This window comes from Phalacrocorax carbo, chromosome 1, assembly GCF_963921805.1.
Source record: "Phalacrocorax carbo chromosome 1, bPhaCar2.1, whole genome shotgun sequence".
Classification (NCBI taxonomy): Eukaryota; Metazoa; Chordata; class Aves; order Suliformes; family Phalacrocoracidae; genus Phalacrocorax; species Phalacrocorax carbo.
The window spans coordinates 211,562,643-211,589,018 of NC_087513.1; the positions used below are offsets into that span (position 1 = coordinate 211,562,643).

Sequence of the window (26,376 nt, forward strand, 5' to 3'; positions counted from 1 at the left end):
CTAAAAACACTATGCTACATGAATGATTGTAAGCATATCTCTTCATCTCTGAAGGTTATGCGAGATTAAATTTTACATACAGGGCATGGCTCACCTCTATCGCTGCCCTCAAAGCAATCACATTTTGAGACTGGAATCTCCCTCAGGGAGGAAAGACTTGTTTCTGCCCCTACAAGAAAAGCAGATATGACGCCGTGCCTGTGGGCAAATTGTTTTTCCCCTTTGGTAGAGGAGTTTTTTTAACGTTCACAATTACTATGACTCTGGGACCCACGTTTTTTGAAATAAATACATAAAAACGTGGAGACTGCAGTTATTTAATTTATAGCTGTGGTAGGAACTTGCCAGGGACTACAGGAGCAGGCAGCAGAGCAGAGCCTATCTTCCTTCTCTGGCAACACCACTTCCAGGCTAAAGGACTTCTATAGAGCAAGAGGAGAATAAAGAAAAACCCTTTAGGCACAAGAACCGGGCGACGATGGGCAGCACGACCGTTAACGCCCGCGGCGACAGGGAGTGCCTGTTTCTACCTCACACGCGTCGCGCCCCGGCCCGGCCGCGCTGCCAACGGCGCTATAAGTGCCGCTACGTTTCCCCGCTGTTAAACGACGGGTTAACGTAACGCTCGGCCCCGCCGAGGCGAGGCGGGACCGCGCCGTCCCTCAGCCAGCGGCCCCCTGAGGCGCTGGCGGCGGGAAGAGCGCTTTTTCAGCAGTGTGGCAGCCCGCCGCTCCCCGACAAGGGAACAGGGCGCGGGGTTGCTTTACGGCAGGCGTTTCGACCTCCCCGTCCGCGCTTTGCGGCTGCGTGGCGGGGTGGGGGGCGGGGAAGATGTCTGAGCGGGGAGAAGCCCCGGCAGCGGCGGCCGCGGCGGGAGCAGGGGGTGAGATGCCGGCGAAGAAGCAGAAGCTAAGCAGCGATGAGAACAGCAACCCCGGGGACCTGTCCGGCGACGAGAACGTGAGGGCGAGCGGGGGAGAGGCGGCGGGGGGGAGGGGCGGTGGGGCGGGAGCGCGCGCGCGGCGGCCGCGGGGCCTCGCGCCGGGGGCGGGCGGGAGCGCTGAGGCGAGGGGGGCCGCCGCCGCCCGTCGGGCCCCGCCGTGAGGGGACACCCCCTTCCCTCCCCTTCCCTCCCCTTCCCTCGCGTCCCGGGCCGGCCCCTCGGGGGTCCCCCGGCCCCAGGACCCCGCCGGGGCGCGGCGCATCCCGGGCGGGAGAGGGGCTGGGGGCGGAGGGGGTGTCCTCCCGCCGCCTCGGCTCGGTGGCCGCCCCAGCTCGGTGGCCGCCCCTCAGGGGAGGGAGGGAGGGACCGGCGTGGGTCTGGGGCAGAGACACTCACTTCTCCTCCACGTGGGTGAGGGAGGATCAAAGGCCCAAACTCTTAAGCCCTCTCCGACTCGAAGTCCACTTCAAAATGTCAGGCTTTCTTATTATTTTTTGCTGCAAAACAGCAACGTTTTCCTTCTTTCTTGCAGTTTTGCATCGTGTGTCTTCACTGTCACATTGCAGAGTAACACGCAGCATAAATCTATATGTGCAGCCCTTCGGTGAATGAGGAATAGGGGATAGTGCACATAAGCTTCTGTCAGCAGAAGGCGGCAGCAGGGATGAGGGCTGTGATCTCAAAGTTAGGCTGAAATCTAGTGTTCAGAAGAAAGGTAATGTGATTGACGTAGAATAGCTTTATACTTGAAAGATAAACTTAAAATAACCGCTAGATACCTTAGATTATGTAGTTCCTGGGAGCAGGGGTGTTATTTGGGTGTCAGCTTTATGCAGCATGGTTTTTTTTCCTGGTTAGAGCACTTATCCAGAAAGTGAGGGATCTGGCTGATGGCCCCCACAACTTGTGAAAGTGCTGCTAGTGAGCGACAGGTAGGTTCGAGGCACTCCCCACCACTGCTACTGAATTTTTTTACTGCTCAGCAGCATTTGTGAATCCAAGTGTAATTCGGTGACGAAGGCGTTCAGGTTTGCTTTGGTGCCTAGTGTAGGCTGTCAGCGACCACGGACGTGGGCTGCCTGGCTATTGAAAATGTGACCTATCCCAATGGTGAAGGGACTCCCTTTTCAAGAGTTTGTTACTGGAAGCCACAACTCCTGAAAGACAGGGATTTTGTTTAAAAGTTGGCAAAATAGTGCTGATTTGGAGAAAGGATGTATTTTTTTTTTTCCACAGGTATCCTGGGTGCAAGTTTGTTGGTTGTGTTGTAGTTGCAGGTACTCGGTATAGTTGTACCATACCAGGTACCTGGTGTTCTTACACTAACAATATCTGACTAGTCAAGAGAAAACCTCGGTCTTGTGAAGCATTACGACCCTGGCTAGCAAGTGTGCTTGGGAGACAAGCATTTGGCAAGCTCTGAAATTTCTTAGGGTAAAGGAGAAGAAACTGGAAAACATAAAAATTGCTAAACTCAGTTATGCATATTTGGGGAGGGTTGGATCTCCTAGGGGTGCAACGTGAAGGGTATGACTCCAGGTTTGGGCAGTTCACTTATAGGCTTGTGTGTTGCCTTTCCTCCTTTTTCTCCTCTTGATGTCCTGATTTTCAGAGATGTTGGGCAACCAAAGGCCGGTACACCTCTGCTGGCTTCTGATGATACAGATATGAAACTGGGACAAAGAAGAAATGTTTGGTGGGAATTGGTGCATTAATGTTTATAGTTGACCTTATTCTGTATTCCTAGAGGAGTTCCTGGTGCAGCTTCATGTTACACTTATTCTTTTCCTGTGACAGGCTGTCTGTCTCTGTCTCCCTTAGTTCAGATCTAGAAATCACGTGTCCTTGAGATGAGTGTTTTCCCCCCCTACTCTGATGGGAAGTGAACAGAGCTTGCCAGAAAAAAAACCCCACGTTGATTTTTAACAAGCTGAACTTACTCTTATGGAAGCACAGGGCTGCAAGTTACGATGCAGGTGAAGTTGAGGTGTACTGGGATGGATTGTGCAGAGAATAGAAACGCCCTTCTGAGTAGTGACCCGCAGTGAGACTGAGTGTGAAATTGTAGTTTCTGTTAATTGTCCAAAGCTGATCTAAAACTGCTCAGCGACTGGGTGGGTTGTTTTGCCCATCCCTACCTTAGCTCTGGTGGCTGACGGTTAGAGGGCCAGTTGGATTAGTTAGCTGATCAGACAGCAAGCGAATTTTATTTTTGGTTTTGTTCCTTTTTTTTAATTTAGCTTTTAGCTGAAGCAAGTATCTGTAGGAAAGAGCAGGAGGGAGAGGTGGGACTTCCGTTACAGTGCCAGTGCTGACTTATTGCAGAACTGTGCTGTGCCTGATGCTGCTGAGCACGTACAGAAGCCTTTCAGAACAGTTAGGTTCTTGGTATGGCTAAGCATAATGTTTTTACACAGACAACCTCTTCCTTCATTACTTCAGAAGTACTCACTTCATCTATGTCAAAGATGTTTTCTAGGGAAAGTGACAACTTTATCTTTAGACATTTTTCTTAAGAGCAGCTACCAGTATTCTTAAGAAACATCACTAGATCACAGTTCACGTCTCTCCCTCTTGGATCAGTCCTCATGTGACTCATTTTCCGTTTCTAGGGAGGAATGCTATTATATTAGTAATAGATTTAAATATGTGAATCTAAATAACACCAAGTCCTAGGAGATCTTCTGTTCCTATGGAGGAGAAGGAAAAGTGCAAAGGCCAAGTGCTGCAAAATTAGTTGAATTTATACGGCAGTTAATTATACCTTTGTTACATTCTATATAATTTGAATGTTTTCAGGATGATGCGGTTAGTATTGAAAGCGGTACTAACACCGAACGCCCTGACACACCAACAAACACTCCTAATGCACCGGGAAGAAAAAGCTGGGGAAAAGGAAAATGGAAGTCAAAGAAGTGCAAATATTCCTTCAAATGTGTAAATAGCCTAAAGGTAGGTATGTGCAGCTTCGGTGTGGGGCTGCTGGGTACCGCTTGCTGGCAGTAATGTTGATGTGGACTGTGAGACAGTGTCAGGATAGATGTTTTTAAATATCTGTATACAATTATGTTCCATGCTCATCTGAAGTAAGTACCTTTCTTATTTGGAATAGGTGAAGTTTTGAAGAAAAAGGAAACCATACAAAGTGCTGCAATTAACTCAATTTTTGTAGAGGTTTGCAAAGCTGTGTGATACGTTATAATTATATATTTCATTGAAGCTGTAGTTGCTTGAGGTAAAGATAAAAAAAACTGAATAAACAAACACAAATAGAACAAAACCTGTGACAAGTGGATGCAAAGCGCAGAACCTACACAGATTGACAGGAATGTATTTTAAAAAACAAAACAAACAAAACCAAACCAACAAAACAAAACCCCAACCAAACAAAAAAACCCACAACCAAACCACAAAACAACCCAACAGTCTTGCAGTCTTGGAGTCGCTTTTTCCTCACACTTACCAGATCAGGTATTTTCTGTCCTCCTGCAATTGTCCGAAGTGCTGTATAGTGCAATTTGGTTTATTTATCGTGAATGTTGTGATTACGTGTTCACACCTGATCTAAGTCATTTTTATCTTCCCATGTAATACCTGATGGCATGAAGGGATGTGGATTCATGGTCTTTACTCCCTGTTCTTGTGTTGTAGAGTATGATTGTTTTCTTCTGCACCGGTGACAGACTATGGTGGACTGAATGAATTTTCTCTGATTCTTTTAACACTGTCAGGATGTTCTTTTTTCACTCCCCAGCCTTGTGTGGGATGTTTATGTGGCAAAAGCTGTAAATATGCCACCCAGTTTGTTTTTGGAAGATTTCTAAATAAAGCGAAGGTCGTGGCTGGAACAAGATGGGAGTTTTGTTAAACTTTATATTTAGCTAACAGGAGCATATGCGCAGCTCCAGAGTGGGTATTTTCTGCGGAATTGCTTTCAGAGGTTTTTGTCATTCCCCCACATTTAGCTGTTGAGCTGTGCTGATGTAGATGTTTCTGAACTTCGGCTTCAGGCTGCCTCACTGAAATGCGGGGGTAGATGAGAGGTTTGGAGCATGGAAACCTCATAAAGCAGCTTTGCCACTGGAGAAATTATGATATGAATTTATACTGACAAAAGTATCTGGGAAACAAGTTGATCTTAATGTGTTTTTTTGAAGTACAAAAATGATCTCTAGTCCTTTCAGGGTGTGGGAGGAAGGGAAGCTCTTTCATTTTCACCTAGGTAGGCAGCTGTTCTGTGATTCACATGAGTCGCCCCCACAGGTAGTGCTTTCTGTGGCTTCCAGTCATGCTTCAAACACAGGCGCAGGCCTTTCAGCACCCAAACATTTAAAAAGTTCTGTGTTTTGCCAAGCATATTTGTTTTCTATCTGCAGACCACATATTCCAAAGTAGTTAGTGCTTTTCAAGTACTCTTCTGCGAAAACAGCAGTCCCTCACCCCGACTGCAGCCCAGGCCCCGCTAGAGGGGGACTCTGAAGTTAAGCAATCCCTGACTTCTGTGGATTTGGATCAGGGCCTGGGAATAGATTCCTGTGCAAGTGGAATCAAGCTGTGAGGGAGCAAATGCAGCGCTTCAGCTAAGTGGGATATTTTTATGATCTTTTTTTTTCCTTCATTTATCTTTGAACTGAAATTAATGATGATAATAAGAAAGGTGCATGTTAATACAAAGACTAGGTAGCAGCGAAATTTGGTACTTCATGTTTGAGGAATCCTCTCTCTTTTTTTTTTTTTTTTCCTATTCTTCCATACTAATTTTGCAGATACTGTGGAGATAAACTCTAATGACTGAATGTTGTACATGGGTTCAGAAAGACACTTGTGACTCTTTGGACATCACATCCCACATCCCATAGTTTACGTCTTTGAACTAGGCTGTAAAGTGCATGTATGGAAATTGATGAGTCAACATGATTTAAAGACATGGAAATTGATATTATTTGGGGATCTATAACTTATGTGTTTTTCCACTTTCCTGCTCTTCTTTCCCCCCCCTCTTATTTTGCTTTTTACTTTTTTTCCGTGGGGAAACAAAGAAATACAGCCATTGCCATCTGCTTTGAATGTTAAAAGGTTATGATTCAGCCTGAAAAACTCAGTGCTTGCTAAATATGCTTTTTAAACACCACTGTGGAAGTTATTCTGGGTGAAATTTAAGTGTCAGGAAAACAAAAATATAACTTGGAAAAGGACAGGAAATAAAAACTGCCTTTTTTTTTTTGCTTTTTGCAGTATTAAGTTAGGTGTACTGAACAATCTTTGCTCTCTGTGGGCTGAATGGAAATGTAGTTTATAAATGAGCATACACAGCTAACAGATGCACATCCTCTCATACATCCACATATGTTTTGCTTATAGATCTTCCAGCAAAGAGCTGTGTGTATTCTGCTTTGATGTGCTCCCTTTAAGACAATGCTTTTATTTGCCTTACCCTTTGCTCTTGTGTAGGGTGTGGCTCAGTGGCTGTCAACAGCCAGTGTTGTCTCTCAGCTTCTACTTGCTGTCCCCTGAGCTGGAAATCAGTAACTGGCCACACGCAAGGTTCTAGCTTGTAAAGGAGAGGTAACTAAAACTGCTGCCAATAATGGCTTGCTTCCACTACGGGGAACTGGGAATGAATGTGCGGTCAGTTGGTTCCTCGCTGGCAGTGCGGGTGTCAGTGTATTAAAATGAGTTTGTGTAGTTGCTGGTGATTATTTTTCGTGTTGGCAAACTATTTACTTCGCTGCCTTCAGTCTAAAAACAGGTCTGACTGAACCTGGGTTGGTGTTGAGTGAGTAAGGGCAGAACTAACCAGTGATTATTTATTTATTTGCTTTTGTAACAACTGTAGGTCTGTTTTCTCCTCTGCCTTCTTTCTGTGATGCATGAAGAACCCGAGTACTTTAGGTTTTGTGCCCTTTATTCATACCAAGGTCAAGATAGCATTTCACAATTCAACTGTTGGACTTCTGTCTGTACAAACCAGTGGTCAGATTTGCATGACGTACTTGGCATCTCGGGATAACCATAATGTGCAGCACGTAAAAGTGTAATGTTTTTAAAAACCTGCTGCATCATTTAGCACTTGGGACAAAAAGTATAGAGGGCCGGGATTATCAAAACAGCTGTGTGCTCTCTCTGACCAGTGGGAATGATGGTAGTTTAAATGAGGTGAGCGTAATCCCTTTGGATACCATAGTGACTTCCTGCAAGAGCCTCTGCCTGACACCTTCATCCATTAAACAAAAGAAAAACTGTGACATGTACAGTCAGGCTCTTGGAGGCTGTAGCGCTGGATGTGAGGACATTTGTCTCGCGGAGTAACTTTTGCAGAGAAATAGGTTGTCTTTGAAAAAGCTTACTAAATACTTCAGCTATGTACTCAAATATAGACATTTCGAAACAAGCCTTCTGTTATATCTCTCTACTTGGTACGTATCGCCCTTGTCTGCGTCCTACCTAGAAGATCACAAACTTATCACAACTTATGCTGGAAAAATATCCTCTCTTGTGGGGGAAAAACATCTTCCTCTTCACTTTTTCCATTTCACTAAATTTATCAGAAACAGCGCACGAGACAGAGAACAAGGTTGTTCCAGAAAAACAAGCACAAAACCTGCTAATATATCTCTGTAATAAAGCAGTAAGAATCCATGCATTTTACTTGTGTTATCGTCGTGCAGTATATCAAAAGCCCTCAGTATTCACCAGCATGAACTCTTTCATACAGAAATTCAAAACCAACTAATTATTAGTGAAGTTTTTTTTTTAAGTATTCTGTGTTTGACCTCTCAGCCATTCCTTTCAAGGAAGAGTTAAAAACACTTGGGGAAAAAAAAAAAGCCTAGAAAGTAAAATTCAGAACTGTATTGGACACTAAAAATCATGGCCTTGTGTACGCAGTTTTATGGCATACAGTTTTTCCTCATTCTTCATCTCTAATTAAACTATAATCTTTTACAGATGCTGAACACCTGCTTTTTCCTCTGTCGTGGGGTCACTAATATCCGTGCTACTTTCCCCTTTGCTAATACCCTATATCCCTCATCACATAAAGCCACTAGTCTGTTCTTTCACATTATGATGGGTAACACTTCAAGTTAGACTTTAAACAATTCTTTTAAATCTGTGTTCAGGTTTGGAAGTTATTACCTGTCTTTTAGAGTTGCAGGAGGGCCTTCATCTCCGAAAGATTTTTTCCCTTCTCTTCTAGCTATGCCTGTTACTAACAGATACTGCCTTTCTCAGTAAATAATGCCATTTTAAATTCTTCCAGACTTCCTTACTTTCCTTTTTCTGAGCAGTGTTGGACTCCCCACCCACACCCCCCCTCAAATTTATTCTTTGGTTCTTGGATAAGCCCAAGCTGCCAGGGCTAATATTTCTGGTGCTGTCTCTGAAGCACTGCCATTTGAAGGCTGCTTAGCAGCCGTCGTGAGACACTTCCTTCCTGCCTGCACTGTCCCAGACAGTCCCCTGTGGGGAGGCACTTTAATGAACATTATTCTTACTCAAAACATCCTGTCAGGACAGGCCAAAATACTGTTATCAATTATTAACAAGCACCACCATATTCATCACGATTCATAAACATATCTGCTTGGGTTTTTGGTTTTTTTCTATTAAACTGATGTAAGCTGTATAAAAATAATACTTGGCATTTTTCTGGTAGCTGTGTAGGCGGTCTGAAAACACTTAGTAGACATGAACCTTGCAGGAGCCTTGTGACATGCTGGAGTGAATTTGTCGTGTCTGTGATAGCACAGTTAAGTCTTGTAGCTCCGTAATAGTTAAATGTGGCCCATCTCCACCCTTATACCAGTATAATTATTCTCCGTCCTAATAATTCTTCTCTGTGAAGTTGTAAATAGTTGTGTGGAAGTAAATGTAACAATGTAAAATGCATATAGATGTGGCCTTAGATGCAGAGGTGGCCTGGTTGAAAATTGCAAGACAAAATAGTAGAGCTGCAAATATAACTCAGGAGTTGGGCCAGCTTCTGGCCATAACTGTGAGACAACATTGCTTCCTTTCACTTTTTAAAAGCCTGGGGGTGTGTGGGGGAGAGGGGGAGGGCAGAATATTCCTTTAACCTCCCTTAAGACAGCCAAGTTAAAATGTGATGTTACAAAACTGTTCTTTTTAACTGTTCACTATCTGAAATTATACTGAATGTGAACCCAGTAGTTTGAGGAGGAAAACATGTCAATTAAACTGTTTACCACCGCAGCTGAATTTCACAGAAATAATATGCCTGTGGGTTTTATGTTTTTTTTGTCTCTAATCTTACTTTACATCTACAGGAGGACCATGGTCAGCCTTTGTTTGGAGTCCAGTTTAACTGGCACAGTAAAGAAGGTGATCCTCTTGTTTTTGCCACTGTAGGCAGCAACAGAGTGAGTAATCTGTTTCTAAGCATAAGCCCTTCCGTGCGGTTCTGCTTGCGTTCTTTTTTTCAACCAATCCCTTTACCTGTGTTTAGTACGGACACAGGACACTTCATACAGAAAGCTTTATTTCTGAGGAAGGTAGTGTCTGTTATCTGGGAGAGTTGCATCCTCTGGATTGTTTTATGAAGTCATGTGTTGGCTATTTGGGAATTAGCCTATATAATAGAGAAAAAAATCCTGCAGTAATAAAAACACAAGGTAAGGAAGAGAGGTGTATACATGTATCTTTGCACTAAAATTACTCTTCATAGATGTTACTGTTTCCAAAAGGTCATATGCTCTAAAATGGGATAAGGAGCATCTGCAGTGATGCCAGGCAGCTCAGCAGCTAAATTAATGGCCTCTGTGGAGTGAATTCGTGGGCTTTTTCTGAACAAGGATCTATGTCATTTCAGTCTTGAAAAGAGCTCCTGAAGTGCATTCTCTGCCAGTGTCGTGAATAAACAAGAAGTCTTTCATTTCCAGGTTTGTTCCACCTGGCAGTTACACACGTGCTAAACTAAGATGAAACAAGGTATCAATGGCTCAATAGAAGATCAAGTCATGTTAGAGATGGCTGCAGTAACTAATTCCAAATACAGCTTAATCTTACTAAGACAATTCATATAGTAGACTTCAATATCTGGGAAGGACTGCTGACAAGTCCTGGAGTGGTGCTTTATTGAAACTGCTCTGAGTATTCTTTTATCAAATGAATTCTACCTGTTGGAAACAGAGAGATGATAGATGAGATCTAAACCATAAAGGCATGCTACCTCTCCCCGTTAGGAAGTCAGTATGCAGATGCATGTGATTTCCTTTTGAAATATCACAAGTAAGCAGCAATCTCTCCCGCTTTTTTTTTTCCTCCAGGTTACTTTATATGAATGTCATTCTCAAGGAGAAATCCGTCTGTTGCAGTCATATGTGGATGCTGACGTATCCTTTTAAGTTAAAAAGCCGTTTACTTGCTTCCTCTTTATCAAAAATGAAGAGGCTTTGTAGGAAAAAGCATATGAAGGTTTTGTGTGCGATTTAATACTTTGCTCATGTGGCACATTCCTTGTTTTGAGGTTCAAGTCCTACCTCTTTCCCACATCCTAGAGTCCCTCCTATTGAAATAATATTAGAAATGTAGACTGACGGAACATGCTCTGTTAAAATATTTGAAAACTGGTTCTACATCAGTTTAATCTTCCTAACACTAATATTTGTGTAATGTTTCACATTTGCTGCTTTACAGTGGTCTCAGTTTCTCTGTGAATTGGAACTGGGTTTAAAGCCTAAGGATTATGTTTCGTGCTCTGAAGGGGTTATAACTTGTGTTGATCGTTTGCAGTACACAAGTCAGTATCTTGTGAACTCAGTCTTGATTCATCCTCATTTTATTCACAGGCTTTGGATAATTTGGAGAAAGAGGTTGAAAAGTGATGCCAAGAGAGAGGAGGTGTTGCTTGTACGTTATGGAACAGAAGTGAGGAAACTGGCATCTGCAGAAAAGCCAATGTTGATTGTATTTGTAGGTGTATAATCAAATATGCTTGTTATTCTTATTGGGTCCAGCAGAGAGTCCTGGGCACTTGTATAAAATAGCAACAAATTTACTTGAAAAATCATGTTGTTTAAAAAAAAAAGTTCTTCCTTTGCTTTTAAAAAAAAAACCAACCCTCCTGTTTCTCCTACATTCCTTAACGTAAGATGTTGTAGGCAGATGAAAATTTTTATACATGTGCGTGGACATATGATAGCAATACAAGCCATCCTCTTCTGGCTGTGGCAGGGTCCAGGGGTATTATTAGGATAATTAATCCTATTACAATGCAGTGCATAAAGGTGAGTGCTCAGAAGCTCAAGATACAGCTTGCATTTCAGTAAGGCATGAAACTTATGTCTGCTAAATACATGTGAACATGAGGGGAAATAACTTGGTCTCTGAATTCTATCCCAGCACTACGTGGGCCATGGAAATGCAATCAATGAACTGAAATTCCACCCAAGAGATCCAAATCTCCTTTTATCTGTAAGCAAAGGTGAGGAAAAAACCCTCTTTTGTGTTTGTATAAATCAGGATACTTTGGATTGGATTTTGGTCTTGAAAATAGCCCAAATCTCCATGAATGGAGGTTTTTATGAATGGCACTGAACAAGTTTACCTTTAAAGTTGAGAGCAAATGCTGCTCTTTTATGGCTATATCTCTTGCATATATTAAATCCATGGCCTACAATAAACCTAACTCCACCCGTGGTGCAAAGGGATTGTGAATAGTGCTGCTTTTAGGGAAGAAGAAACTTGAGCATTGGGGTTGCTCTTTCCAATTCTAATTTTTTTCAGTTGTTGAATTATGTTGCCATCTAGTGGGGATCTCTTAAAGTCGCAGGCAGCATTCACCACCGTGTTCATGGGGAAAACTTCGATTCTCTGTTGCTCAGGAGCAGCTCTGACTTTAAATAGACTTTGTGTAAAAAGCATATTAGTGAAGGGAAAAGTGAGTTTTTGGCATGATGTCCTATGGCTTGTCCAGAAGATCTGAACAGTCGCAACTTTCTAATCTCGACTGTTTTTTTTTAAAGTAAGGGAATACTTGATCTGCCGCAAGAGCGAGCCTTCAGGGATGCTGGAGTTGGAAACGTTCACATAAGGGGACTTTTGACTTTAGTGTATTTGCTATTACTGATGAAGCTACACAAGAATAGGAGTTGGGAACCTCTCTGATTCTTGCAGCTGTCGAGGTTGTGCTGTGGGTCTGTAATGTTGAATTTCTTGAGTTCTGTATATTTTTTAGGTTCTTTTTTTAAATTACATTAGCCATAGTACTACAGGTTTTAATGTGCAATCTTTGGACCAGGTATTACCTCTGAGAGGGCATGAGGCAGGAGAATATTGGAGTCTCAGAACTGCTTGGCTGAGAGGTGACTAGAAAAAGGAGAATATTTGCGTCTGTATGGCCTTTCTGTTGATGTTGCTGTAATTCAGTGCAGCATACTTGTAGAATCCAAAGAGGAAATACAGTAGAGGTTCCCATTTCCAAAAGGGAAATACAGTAGAGGTTCTTAATTAGAAATTGTTAAAACTTCCTTTAAACAAGTGGGTGAGTTGGATTGACTTTGGAGTACATATTGTTTATAGAAACATTTTCTCCCATCACTACTGTCTGTGGTTCATAAAGAATGATATTTTAAAGATTAAAATAATGGAAATTCAAACCTCTGAATGCTGATGTAAGAATGGCTGAAAGGAATTATAGCATTTTTTGATAGATACAATTATTTTTGAGGTGAGACTAAATAAAAGCATATTTGCCCAAGATCAGATGACTCTCTGCTTTCAGATGATCGAAAGGTCCAAGTATATCTTTGTAAGAAGCTGTCCCTAGGGGAGGGGGGCGGGCAGGCACACTTTCTCAGTTACAGAATTACTCTAACAATAGTTCAGTTGTAACGGCAATTTTAGTTAATGCACTTCCGTTGTTTCTTGCAAGTGAAGAATTAAGTGCCTTTTTGATGTTTACATGAACACCTGTTATTGAAAGTAGTTAAGCTGAAATATATTATTCATATGTACATATGAAAAGCAGCATGTAATTTTATTTGTTCTTTATAGATCATGCATTGAGACTGTGGAACATCCAGACAGACACGCTGGTTGCAATATTTGGAGGAGTAGAAGGGCACAGGGATGAGGTGTTAAGTGCAGTAAGTGGAAGACTGTGGGGCAGTGATTTAGATTTACAAAGGGTAGTAAGCCTACAATATGCAACTTCTTATCCTCTTGTGCACTGTTTTGATATTACACCTACTTAAAACCCCCCTGAAGTGCATAAATACTGTTTTAAGGGGATAGACTAGTTTAAATCTAAGGTGGTGTGACTGATCTGGCCACCTCTAAATATACAGGACAGGTGTTCACTTTTTGTGTCTTTCAGTAGCTAGTTTTCTCACAGTGCAGCCTAGAAGTAAACAAAATAGAGCTCAGTGGGGCAAGAAAGAGTAAAAAGTTTTCATGATGGTCCCACTTTTGAAGTTATTGAGGTCTTACCAAGCCAAAGCAGCAAGAACAAATAAGCCTTGAGAGTCATGGTAGTGAAGGAAAGAAGTTATTTCAGGTGAGTTGTGCTGCTTTTCAGTGGCTGTGAACAGACACTGGTACCCAGGAAAAATCAACTAGAATAGTTGACTTTTACTATGCTGCTTTTATGAACTGTTTCCATTCCTGTTGTGTGACCTGAAAGGTGAGGGGTGCATCTACGTGAAACCTGACACTGGTGTTATTCTCTCGTGGTTTAAGCAGTCATCACCCATGTCATAGCCCTGGAATTCTGCCAAAGTTGATCCATAAAATGAAACCTAGGGGTTTACTGAGGGGGGGAGGAGCAGTAGCAGTATATTCATCCTCTGTCAGTGCTGTTGAATTTGTCTCTCTTGAGAGTAAATACAATTACTAAGATACTGTGCTGCTTTGCAGTGAGCAGGATTAAGTTATTAGCATTTTCCTGTTTGAAATACACAGTTTTGTTGCATTCTCTAAGCAAAAGAAATGCTGTTTTGATGGAACTGATGGAATAAAATCTCAGTTGATATGCAGCTTAGGCTGGGGGTCCTCAAAATTGTTTCATATACATAGGATTATGATCTTCTTGGTGAAAAAATCATGTCCTGTGGGATGGATCACTCTCTAAAACTGTGGAGAATTAATTCCAAGAGAATGATAAATGCCATCAAAGAGTCTTATGAGTATAACCCAAACAAAACCAACAGGTACGTGTCTTCATCTTCTTTGCTGTCTTTGCAAAACATGAATATTCTCATCAATGGCCCAGGTTAATTCCTATCCAGACTGGGAGTTCTTGGGCATAGGGAGTGACCTGGGGATTGTACTGGATACTGAATCTCCCTAGAAGTGTCTTACTGATGTTTGCTTCAGCCGAATTTTATTTAATTCAGATTTAAAGTCCTGACACTTTTATTTTTAAATATCTTAATTATTTCTTATATGTTTGAGTAAAAAATGTAAAGCTTGTATTTCACTGTGTTTCAAGACATCAATGGCTTTTCTTTCTCTCACCTCAAAATTTCTACAAAGGAATCAAATTTGTGTAATTAAATAGAGCAAATAGTTTTATATTGGGTAGTTATTACTCATTATTGTACCTGTTATCTGACTTTGGGGCAGGGACAAAACTGTTTATAACCTGGGTTTTTTTTCATCATTCTCTGATCTGACCTCAGATATGAGTAAATTGTCAAGTAAACATAGCAATTAGATACATGATAAATCTTCTTTCATGAAGTTCATCAACTTTTTAATCTTAACTTCCAGTTAAACCATTGAAAGAATTGAAGAGTCTAAAACAGACTGAACATGTTCAGCAGTGAGACTAACTGTGAAAATACTCTCGCTTTTTTTGGTAATGTTACCAAATATTAAATGATGCTTTTTAGTGTGCTCTTTTAAAAAAAAAAAAAAAAAAAAAAAAAAAAAAGGGTTTTTTCCTAGTGTGCTTTTCTACTTAACAATTTAGATGGTACAGAAACAGTGTCAGGAAAACTGAGCTTTAATTAGTTCTTGTAGTATTTGGCAATGGAAGCTGTATTCAGCGTCTGAAGGAGTGGTTTTGTTTAGCACTGTCTCTGCACCGTCTTGTGCAGTGGGAAACGTTATTTCATTAGCGATGAGGATGAAAACAGGGTCTGTTCCTATTTAAAAAAACAAAACCAAAAAACAACAAACCAACACAAATCAACTTTGTTATAAAACTGTAAAAACAACAAAAAAAGGCAGGCTTGCCCTTTCAACATTGAGATATCTTAAAACTGGCCATTAAAAATTAGACCCTGCGTTTCTGTGTTTCTCTGAACCTCACTCGGCAATTTTCTCCATAGGCCTTTCATTTCCCAGAAAATACACTTTCCTGACTTTTCTACGAGAGACATACATAGAAACTATGTTGACTGTGTACGATGGTTGGGAGACCTAATTCTTTCCAAGGTAAAGTCGCAGCTTTTTCAGCTATATTACTCGCAGTTGCTTGTTTTGAGGATCTTAAACAATAGAAATTTTACTAGGATTTGGGTTGTAGGTTAACTTAATATTCTAGGCCAAATGATTTTACGCCGTGGTTTGTGAATTTTGGCAGCTCTCAGGATGTATGGATAAGCAGCTTGTACTTAAAAAGTAAAATTATTACTACAGCTGTACCTCTGCTAAAAGTACAGGGATACCAACCACCCAGGTGGGTAGAGAATGCAGAAAGAGAATATATAGATGCCGATGGGGGCCCTTGCTGCTAAAGGGAGAAATGAGGGTTCCCATAACGGACCATGATTTGTGTTTGCTGTGTCCACCAGTAACGTCTACCTGCAGATACTAAACTAGGTGGTCTTACTGCCTCCTTGCCAGAAATGGTTGCACGTGTCGTCCTGTTGGTTGAAGGGTTTGGATGAACAACCCTCAAGTCGAGGTTAATTTAAACTGCTCATGAGAGTGTGTTTGAGCACATCTGGTCGGCTTCCTCTCGAGTGAGGGAGGGCTCCTGCAGCCCTGTTACCTGGCAAGGCTGTGGGGGCAGCAGGCTCCCGGCGACGGGTGGTGACGTACTTTTGGTGATGTGGCTGTGAGCCAGTTTTATGGCTACTTTTGATGCAGTTGGGGAAGCTATGGGATTAAATGCTTGGTTATAATTATAGTTAGACTGAAAGTGCAGTATAAATTGTAAATATAGGTGATTTTTTTTTTTTTTTCACTTCCCCCCCCGCCCCCAGTCTTGTGAAAATGCCATTGTGTGCTGGAAACCTGGCAAAATGGAAGATGATATAGATAAAATCAAGCCCAGTGAGTCAAATGTGACCATACTTGGGAGATTTGATTACAGCCAGTGTGATATATGGTACATGAGGTTTTCAATGGATTTCTGGCAAAAGGTATGTGTGAGCTTTGACTTTGCTGTATTTGAAGGTGTGTAGCTTTTCATCGATTCCATTTTTGTGGACGTGCGAAGTCTTGTCATGTGATGTTTGAGAAGCAGAATGTTTTATGCCAAGGGGCTTTATATGAAACTGGAGGAGCTCCAGATTTTTCATTCTGGGTTGTGCCTGATGGAAAAAGTTCCACCAAAGATATATTTATTTTCCACTTCCTCCCCCATCTCCAGAGGTGGATAGTAAAGTTGGAGGAAGGATGCAAATTTTATAGCATTTCTAGCCCCTCCAACAAACTCATTAAGTCATGCATGATCAAAAAAATCACGCACAATTTATCAGCTATAGAGCCTTTATAAAACTCTGACTTCTGTTCTTTGAGATAGCATTTCAGAACTTCTCTATCCTCTGCTTTCTTTTAAAGATGCTTGCTCTGGGCAATCAGGTCGGCAAACTTTATGTTTGGGATTTAGAGATAGAGGATCCTCATAAAGCCAAGTGAGTACTTACTTTTTAAATTTTATTTTTGTTGAGGCAGGGAGTTGGGCTACTTTCCTTTTTTTTTTACTGATAACTATAGACGTTCTTTAACAGTAGTAGTCACTTTCCATTTTAACTACTAGGCAAATAAACATTCTGAGCCCCTGAAGGTTAACATTTATTAGTTTTTACTGATTATTATATTACGGTAGTGCCAAGAGGCCCCAGTCCAATTGTGCTGGGCACCATCTGTAGATACAGTAAAAGACTATTTGTTCCTCAAAGAGCTTACAAACTAATTAGGTGGAAAATGTACTAAGCAATTAAGAGAATATGTGCTCGGTGGGTGTAGCACATGACAAAGGAGAAATAGGTGAAAGGACTAGTGTAATGAGAGTATAAAGGTTAGCTACGAGCGTAATGGGGAGAAGACAGTATGGCTTTCCAGTTCCTCACCTGTGCGGACAGGATGTTTTATAGCATGGTTTTTTTTTTTATAGATAGAGATATATGTATATTTGTGTGTGTATATATATATAAAAACATACAAATAGATATAAATAAATGCATATATTTTATATATATTTTCTTTTTATACACACTATATAATAAATTATACTTATATATATTTTATATATAATATATGAAAAAAGATAAAATATAATCTATATAAATATGTGTGTATGTGTATATATAGAGGCATAAATGTACAAAGTTCCTAAAAATGCTGTGGTCTTTAATCACCCATTTACGATATTTTATTCCTAACCACTGGGAAAGAACACTGATGCTGAAGTCCGAAATAATGTGTTTCACTAAACTTTCAGTCAGTGCTTCAATGAAAATTGGGTGGATGAAAAATGGCAGTGGGTGCACAGGAAATTACAGCTTTCCAGTCCACATTTGGAATACAAAATACACCATGAAGGGCATAATCCCGTTGCCCTTCAGTTCTTCCTAGGCCACATAAGTGAGAGGTTGGTGAAACAGTGCTCCATAATGTAATAGCAAGTTCAGATTTAACGTTGCAGCTGAATAATTTTCTTTTATTTATAGGTGTACGACTCTTACTCATCCTAAATGTGTTGCTGCCATTCGACAAACCAGTTTTAGCAGGGATAGTAGTATCCTTATAGCGGTGTGTGATGATGCCAGTATCTGGCGCTGGGACAGACTACGATAAATTACTTTTTCTTAATTAAAAGTAGAAAATATATTTTCAAATTATAATATAGTCTGTTAACTCGCTAGTACGGTAGATGCATTTAGTGTAGACTTTCTCGAAGGTTCGGCAGGCTGGAGCTGAACTTAGTGATGTTTACATTCTGTGTATTGTTCTGCTTGAAATTGCTGCTTTTAATAAAAAGAAGTATTTTTGTAAAGTTTTCTGAATTGTCCATTTTAATTATTTCCCACAATGAGTTTTCACTTATGGCCAGTGAAGTTGCTTTGCCTACAGCTATCACGCAGATACACGGCAGCTTGCTAGAAATTAAGGTACATGTGTGCTTGCAGCTGCGTATGTGTCTTTTTTATTGAAAACCTAATGAAGCTATTGAATATTATCCAGGGACCACACAAAGGAAATACTACACTTAGGAATATAGTACAAATAAAAGTTAAATCGCTGCTAAAAATACGTTGAACTCATTCCTTAAGTTCATCGCACATTGAAATGAAGTTTTAATAATCTCAAATTGGGATGTGCTTTTCACATCCCAATTTCTGTTACCGATTAGGGGGGAAAAACTTTACTTTGTATTGCTCCACTGTTTGGACTGTAGCTGTTCAGTCACTGCAATTACCTCAATTCAAAGTTAGTTATTAGAAATATATTTTAATTGTCTCTATTGTCAGTATCCCCAGATGGCCTCATCAATGTTTTATTTGCCCTAGGAATAATAAATTCTAAAATCAATACTATTTCATAGAGGTTTAAAATATGTACAATTAATAAAAATGAAAGGGGGAAAATGGATAAGATGGCAGACATCACTGGCAGCGATGATCTGTGTTCGAAGCACTTGTGGGTATCTTGTCAGCCCGTAGTCGAAATGTTTGTGTTCTGGAAGTGGTCCAAGACATGGCCCGACAGCTGCGCGTACCTGAGCGAGGAAGGTGGTGAATAACATTTACCAAAGCTGAACCATTCACGTACTTTTTCCTACCGTGCTCTTCTTATCCTGCACCATAACACGTTACTTGAAAAGACTGTATTAGGATATTCTGCACATAAAAGTGCACTATCACTGGCAACGTAATAGTGCTCTTTTGATCAGTGGATTAAGCGAAGGAGTCCTGTCTGCTGCTGACTTAAGTGCATATCTGACTTTGATCTTTCAGGACATTGCTTTTTCCTGTTACAGTTTGTGAAGCTTGTCAATACTGTTTAGATAAACTACCTGTTCAGTCTGAAGTAATATGCTAAGCCAGTTTTGATTTGTGTCCTTGGGAGTCTGCAAAAACTGGAATCCAGAGCTGGCGAGTAGCTTATAAGTCTTCCTCTGTAACATATATTTTTCCCCTTTTTTTTCCTTTTTTTAAATCCCAGTCCTTACTGCTGGGGAGGTGCAGCAGTACCTTGGAACACAAGTCCATCGAAAACCAGTGTTCAGTTGAGCTGGATTCTGGACCTTCTTTTTCTCGCACAAGCCAAGGGGCCACCCCGCTCATTGTCTGAAGGGGTGCCCTTGGCTGACCGGTCGTGGGGACATGATCAGGAAGCCAAGTGTAAAACCACAGAGTAAGGCAGAAGCAGGTATAAGCCTGAGTGCTGGAGGAAGGAGACTGAATCACCTGCAGAGCTGAACACAAATTACCTGAAGAAGGAGAGGAAGGCAGGTGAGACTGGAGCTTGGGGGCAGGTTTTAACCTCTAGTTCTCTGCATGACAGCACTGCTGGCACAGTACGAACCAGCGTTTATGCAGCAGAGGTGGCCTGTTAGCCACAGCTCTGGCCTGTATAGCTCATAGTTCATTCTGTGGCAAGTATGTGGGGTTGGCAGAGTCTGAGAACCAGTGGAGGAGGGGATGTGGTTGGGAGAGCACTCCAAAAAGGCAGTGGGAGTGCTTAGGCTTCCTCCAGCCTTCAAGGAAAGAGCTTTGATCAGATGAGCTAAGCTATATAGAGAACCCCTGGGTTGGAGGCTGGTACCATTTAACCTTTGCAAATGCTTTACAGGAGCATGCCATTGCACTGGCTCTTCTGTGTTTTCCCATGGCTAAGAGTGAAATGGAATACAAAAGCAGTAGGGATTTTACTTCTGCCATGGTTGTTATTTTTCTGGTGGGTAAGTGGTATGTTCTGACAACTGAGTTGCTCTGTTTCTGAGAGGAAGGAAAGGAAGGGTGGGGCTTGACTAGAGAGAGGCCTAACAGTATAAGGGTCAGCGTTAACTTTTGTATTAACTTAGGAATGTGCTGAAGAATGTTCTCTTACAATACAGACAAATGTTCTGGCAGGTTTGCCCTGAGGAAGCTGGACGGAGCTGAAATCAGATTACAGGTGTTGATGAAGGGAAGAGCTAGGCAGCGTGAACTTGCAGAAGTAAGAGCTGGATCCAGCCATGGGGAATTAAAAACCCTCTCCTTTACAAAAGTCAGCCCTATCTGCTTTTAGGATTAACAATATCTTGAATATACACCACAAGGGGAAAAATAACTCCTTTTCAACATTCAGGCACATAAAGCTCAAGCGAACATAAAAGTTGTGTATTTATTTCATCAGGGTGTTTTCTTCCTAGAGTTGCCTAGTTCTAGACTTAAAAAAAGGGACAAATTATTTTTATTGTGTATCTTCTTGAAGACACATAACTAGTAGAGTTATAACCATTGCAAAAGAGTTTAAAGAAGAATTTAATAGTCTCCAAAACCTTTAACCTTTTAGTGTGTACCTTTGTGTAAGCTGAAACTGCTGACCCACATTCCTTGAGAGCCCTAGTGCCTGTTCTTCATCAAAAGTGGGGTTTGCCCTTGTATTGGAGAAAACCACCAAAAAGATCCTGAAAGACATTAACGTGCGTTCTTTGCCATGGTCTGCAAGCCACCTGTAGGTCTGGTCTTTGCCAAATTCTGTAATCAGCTCCTTCTGTTTCCCATCTCAGCAAAGGGCAGATGAGGGAGAGGTAGAGTCAGGCTCCGCCTGGCTCCAATTCCCCTGATTGGTGGTTGCAGCACAGCCAGGAAACTGTTTTGGGAGGCTAAAAGCGTTACAGATGCCTGGTCTGTGTGAACCCTGCACGAAGGGTACAGCGAAGTTGGAAAGGTGCTGTTTCCTTCAACTGATACACGCCGAGTATCTCTCTGAAGAGATTAATCTTTCATCCCTTCATAAAAAAATAAGCTGGAGGACAGAATTACTTGGAAGGCTTTGTCTTTCTCCACTAACTTTCAGAGACTTAGAAATAAATGATTGGCTTGGACCAAAATCCTAATTTTTAGGCAGAGACTTTCCCCAGAGTCAGCAAGAAAGTCTGTAGCACAGCTGGAAGTAGAAAGCAAGTTCCCAATTGTTAAATCGGTGGTTCAGTTGTACGGGTCTCTCCTCAGAGATTAAGGTCCTGTTTGCTGAGGCTTTATTCCATCTGGTGGCAACTGAATAAAAAAAAAAAGTTACCACAATGTAATTTTAAATCGGGTTCTTGAGGCTTTTAATTTTAAGCCAAAGAATCTCATGCAAATGTGGATTGAATTTGCTCTTCCTAGTGTATGTAAGAGTGCATGTTTTTTTGGGCATGTTTCATGCTCTCCTGGGTTTTCTTCACCACAGATGATGTTGGGGAGCTCTGGTTCCATGGCAGAAAGTCAAGAAGTGCACTTCCTCTACAAGTGCTGCAGGGAAGGCTTCAGGCTCAGCTGAGGCTGCTTAGCTGCCACCATGGGAGGGGATCCATGGCCAGAAAAATATTTGGTTAATTTCAATACTGTAATGCTTTAAAACCCAACAAAACTACAAAACCCCCTCTCTGCATGAGTAGAATTGTGACAGCTTCTCATGGATTTTCCATCTGTTTCAGCATAACCCAGGTGCAGTACACGCCCTTGTTGCTGCTTGTACTTTGAGTTTGCCCCTGGGTGTGGTGCCGAGGTGAGGGCAGACCCAGCAATGGGTAAGGCCCTCCTGAAAAGAAACTTCCCCAACTCTGGCTACCAGTTCATGTTGACTTGCGAAGAAAAATGACTGGGAAAATGTTCCAAAATGGAGGGAAATAAGCCTATTGCTGTCATGGTTACAAGTCTGCTGGGGCAGGGCACGTTCAGCCTCAAAGCCTAATGAGGAGTAGAGGGTCTTTTTTTTTTGTTCTAAGGGGTTTTCCATTCAAGGGACCTAACCTTGATGGTTACAGCACAAAGGAAAAATACTCTAGCTGCAGGAAGACCTTCACAAAATAATTTGTATTACATATAGGTAACTTATTACAGGCATGACACCTCTGGAACTACCTCAGGGAAGGATTTTTTAATTGTGTGTGTGGAAAAAAAACCAAACTCAATATATACATAAAAGGTAGGATAGATTGATACGTGCATGTAGCTTTCTGCTTCTCAGGCTTATTCCTGAACTACTTCTATATAACCCTGTTATCTCATTTTAAGCCACTGTGTTGAGGGAAGAAGTAGTGTTAGGATATATATATCTATATAGACAGGTATGTATTTGGCTGTTCAGTGATGAAGACATAGCACAAAGTACAATCCCTGCCCTGGGAACTGCCTGTCACCTGAAACATGCAGAGAAAAGACACTAAACCACTGTTCATCCTGAAAAAGGAAAAAGCAGTAAGAAGAGGCTTGTTCCATTCCTCGACAGGAAATATTTCTATGTTCCAGGAATCTTTGTTACCCACCAAAAAATTTTAAAAACCCCAAACATTCAATCTTTTGGGATAGTTTCTGTTCTCCTGTTCATTCTCATTACTTCTGAAAGCACATACATGTGTACGTCCAGAGTTTGGCACGAATGCTGCAGATCAGCGAACAAAACACTTCTCCTTTAAAACCCAGTTTAGGCTGGGCCTATGGGTCACCCGCAGCCCAGTAACCCGGTTGCTGGGAGCAATCTGTTCTTTGAAGGGTTGAAAGTTGTGGCCTGTTACTGTGCTGACAGCTTTTCTCCTGCAGCGTGACCGGACTCCCAGTTTATTTCAGAGGCACCCACAAGAGTTTCTGCCTGACAGGACACAAAACCACATGGAACAAGAGTTAGGTGAGGTAGAAAGAAAATACATGCCTGAGAAGTTCAAATAAACAGCCCATAGAACTGAATGAGTTCTTTCTTACTTTCTCACAACTAAGAAAGTACTAGCTCTGACTCTCCTTCTGTGAGGTCAAATGGAGCTTGGTTGGTTTCAACTAATGTTGAGATGAATCATATTATTCCAAGAGGCCAGGAGGAAAAGGCAAGGTATAGTGGTTCTTGAGTGGTAGAGAGAGTACTTAGTGTGTAGCTGCCACGTAGTACAGTTACAGACAATAGGATGACAGCTAGTGTCACTTCATAAGAGATTGTTTGTGCTACTGCCCGTAGTGCTCCAGTTAAGGCATGTTTTGAATTTGAGGCCCACCCTGATCAGAGAATCGAGTTAAACTGCTAAGCTTGACATGGCTAGAAGGAAGAGGAGGCCTAGGTTTAAGTTGTTGAGGGAAAGTGTAGGGGAAGGGGGATTCAGATTGTGATGGCTAAGAGAAGGGCTAACATGGGGGTTAAGATAAAGGGGGAGGAGGTAGATGGGTGAATTAGTTCTTTAATGAAAAATTTTACTCCATCTGCTATGGTCCTTTTCAAGCTTGCATGTAGCTTAGGATTTTTTGTTCTAATAGGGTTAAAAAGACAACAGTGATGAGGATTGGAATGGCATAGGGTAGAGATATGATGAGATAGATGAAGAAAGACACCTCTGATACAGTTTGAAGGGGCACAGAGTCTGCCTTCTGCAAGTTTCTGTTCTGCGAGCCCACAGAAGGTTGGAAAGAGGAAGGTAATTTATAGTGATGGTCTCAAGCATGTACCACAGTCACCAGGCTCAGAGACAGCGCCTGCTGAATCCACAGTGGCTACGGCACTGAGAGAAGTTCTTGATACATACTGCTGAATTATTCAAAATGCATATGGTTACATATAGTCATTTACAGACTTGAAGACAAGGCAGGGCAAGAGCAGTCTCAGAGCTCATGCTGGAGGGACTTAGCCATCCCACCCACATGATCTAGTCTGGCTTCCCAAAGCCCAAACAACAACAATGCCACCAGCATCATGCAGTAACCAGAATGGAGTTTTGACCAGATCAGAACAGAAGCAGTTTGTTACTACAGCTACAGGAGAGAAGACACGAGAAGTGGAGTGACATCCTCTGCTGCAATGAACTCTGCCCAAAGCCAGTCCTTACAGGGTTTCCATACCTTAGGGTTATAGACTCATTCTTCACCAAACTATGTCAGATAAGCAGGACTATAGAAAATTGCAGCAAAGCACAGTAACACATAGATTACTTCATATAGGGCTACTCCAGGCAGATAAGGAAGCTCTAGACAGTACTTTGTTTTTACAAATAGTTCACTCCTGTGTTAATTAAATCATGCTGACCCAGTGAGGCTGTTAGGTCATGCTGACACATAGGCCTGAACTAAGGAGACCCTGCAAAGGCCTAAGAAGTGTTAATTATTTTACTTCCACACCAGGCAGATGCTTCCTTCAAAGTGTGAGAACCTGAGCAATGACCACCAGCAGCCTTCAGTGCCATGCCACAACCAAATGAGGCTTTTACTCTGGCTTCCATTTGGTCCCTCTGTTGTCTTCTGACACCACTTCTGACACCGTCAGCTACATGAGGCATCTGCCACCTCGTAACAAGCCTGCCATATCCTACAGCAGGATCTGACAGGTGACAGAATGAGCCTAATGACCCATTCTGATGAGGGAGTTCAGCCTGAGCCTCTGCTAACTGCCCTCATTGTTGCTTCTCGACAAACAGCCTACAAACATGTCTTTAAGGAAATTGAGTCCTTGGTTGAGCAGGAAACCAAGCATCTGAGGTTTTCGGCCTGTTCATGGCTTCTGGGAAACAGCTCAGAGCTTTGTCCATAAGTTACCTGGCATGTCATTAATTTTACTTTCCAGAAGTAGTTCTTACACTGCTTTCCTGGATCTCATTTGTCTTCTGTTTCTCTCTTGTGGCCCCAGGCTGAGCTCATGCCCTTTCTTGTGAGTCTCTCTGGTGGGGTCCTCTGCTATTATACAATGAGAGAAAGGCTCCATTTTTAGGCTGAGGTGTGAATGCAGGAAGTGTCTTGGGCAGCCTCAAAGGCATCCAAGGAATATGTTCCTAAGGCTGACTTTACTTAATAAAGTGATATGGGATAAAGGAATAAAGGATATCCTTTATACATTCCTTTGATACAGGAATCCTTAAAGGCTCTGCTCCTCAGCCACTGAGGTCAATAAAAAAAATTCTGTTTTCATGCCAGTGGTCTTGAGAGTGAGTCCTAGTTCTTGGTTACAGAAAGTAATTTACAAAACCATGATATATTCTTCAAAATACTATTTCTGATCAAGCTAATCTAGGTCTAAGTGAGCAGGAGGGCCAACTGGAGCTACTCCTCTACAAGATCATAGAATCATAGAATTGTTAAGGTTGGAAAAGACCCTTAAGATCATCGAGTCCAACCGCTAACCTATCACTGCCAAGTCCACCACTAAACCATACCCTCAAGCACCACATCTACCCTTCTTTTAAATACCTCCAGGGATGGAGACTCCACCACCTCCCTGGGCAGCCTGTTCCAATGTTGGACAACCTCCTAGGCACTGCTAAGCCAAGTCTTACACGATGACTTCAATAGCTTCAAAACTCAGCTTCCCCTGGGGGGAGAAAAAACCCCTATTTTTCAGAATATTTTCAAATACTTGCAGTACCTGGGTCCCATGGGTACTCTTTGCCCTCTGAGCCTCATATTCTGCTCAATCTGCTATTGCTTTCCTCTTCCACCAGGCAGCAGCTGTCAGGACTGTTCTTAAATGCCACTCCACAGTGAGCTTCTCCACCGCCTGGAAGAGCACAGAAATACAGCAGCCCAGAGGATTAGTCTCTGGAGGGGGACAAAGGGTTTTATTTCTCACCTGCCTTTCTGACCTTTGTCTACAGCCTTTCTGTCAGCACTGTTTAGCTCCGCTGGCAGAAAGTAAAAGCTTCCTACTACAGCCAGTGGTCTAGAAAACCTGTGCATCTCTATCCAGTAACAGCTTCACAGTTATCCAGGTACAGCAGTCTGAAGTGTTTCATGAGCATGTGGACTGGAAGAACACAACGTAAAAAGAGAGTAACTTGTACCCATTACAGAAAGAGCCAACAGGAACAATTGAAAGTAACAGTGAATATACCCATAAGGCTTCTTTTAAGGATCAACATCCATCTTCCTACTACATTTTCTTACAATTAAAGGTGGTTAATAAGGGGGGTTCAGTTTCAGGTTTCACTTCAAGTGTCTTTTTGCTGTCCGCTTCCTCCCAGGAGCTTCTCCAAACTTCAGGCAGACTCCTAAATATACGCATCAGGAGGAGTCTGAGCAAGGCCAGGACAAGTCAGTTGCACAGCTGACGGCTCACGGCAGAGGACCTGCTTCTGCTGC

The 26,376-nt window shown here is 41.9% G+C and overlaps 1 protein-coding gene across 3 annotated transcripts; it reads left to right on the forward strand.

Annotated features, from left to right (window-relative positions):
• The first annotated feature begins 824 nt into the window (after window positions 1-824).
• Window positions 825-18,138, forward strand: EED (embryonic ectoderm development). 3 transcript variants are annotated; one of them, XM_064441469.1, is made up of 13 exons: window positions 825-960; window positions 3,743-3,895; window positions 9,232-9,324; window positions 10,231-10,296; window positions 11,065-11,190; window positions 11,306-11,387; window positions 12,959-13,050; window positions 13,979-14,112; window positions 15,238-15,343; window positions 16,117-16,275; window positions 16,697-16,770; window positions 17,580-17,729; window positions 17,809-18,138. In XM_064441469.1, the coding sequence occupies exons 1-13, from the start codon at window positions 832-834 to the stop codon at window positions 17,933-17,935; spliced, it is 1,491 nt and encodes a 496-aa protein (XP_064297539.1). In that variant the 5' UTR covers window positions 825-831; the 3' UTR covers window positions 17,936-18,138. The 3 variants fall into 3 exon arrangements, with proteins under 3 accessions (XP_064297539.1, XP_064297540.1, XP_064297541.1); XM_064441470.1 differs by lacking the exon at window positions 17,580-17,729; XM_064441471.1 differs by lacking the exon at window positions 16,117-16,275.
• Window positions 18,139-26,376: the final 8,238 nt, after the last annotated feature.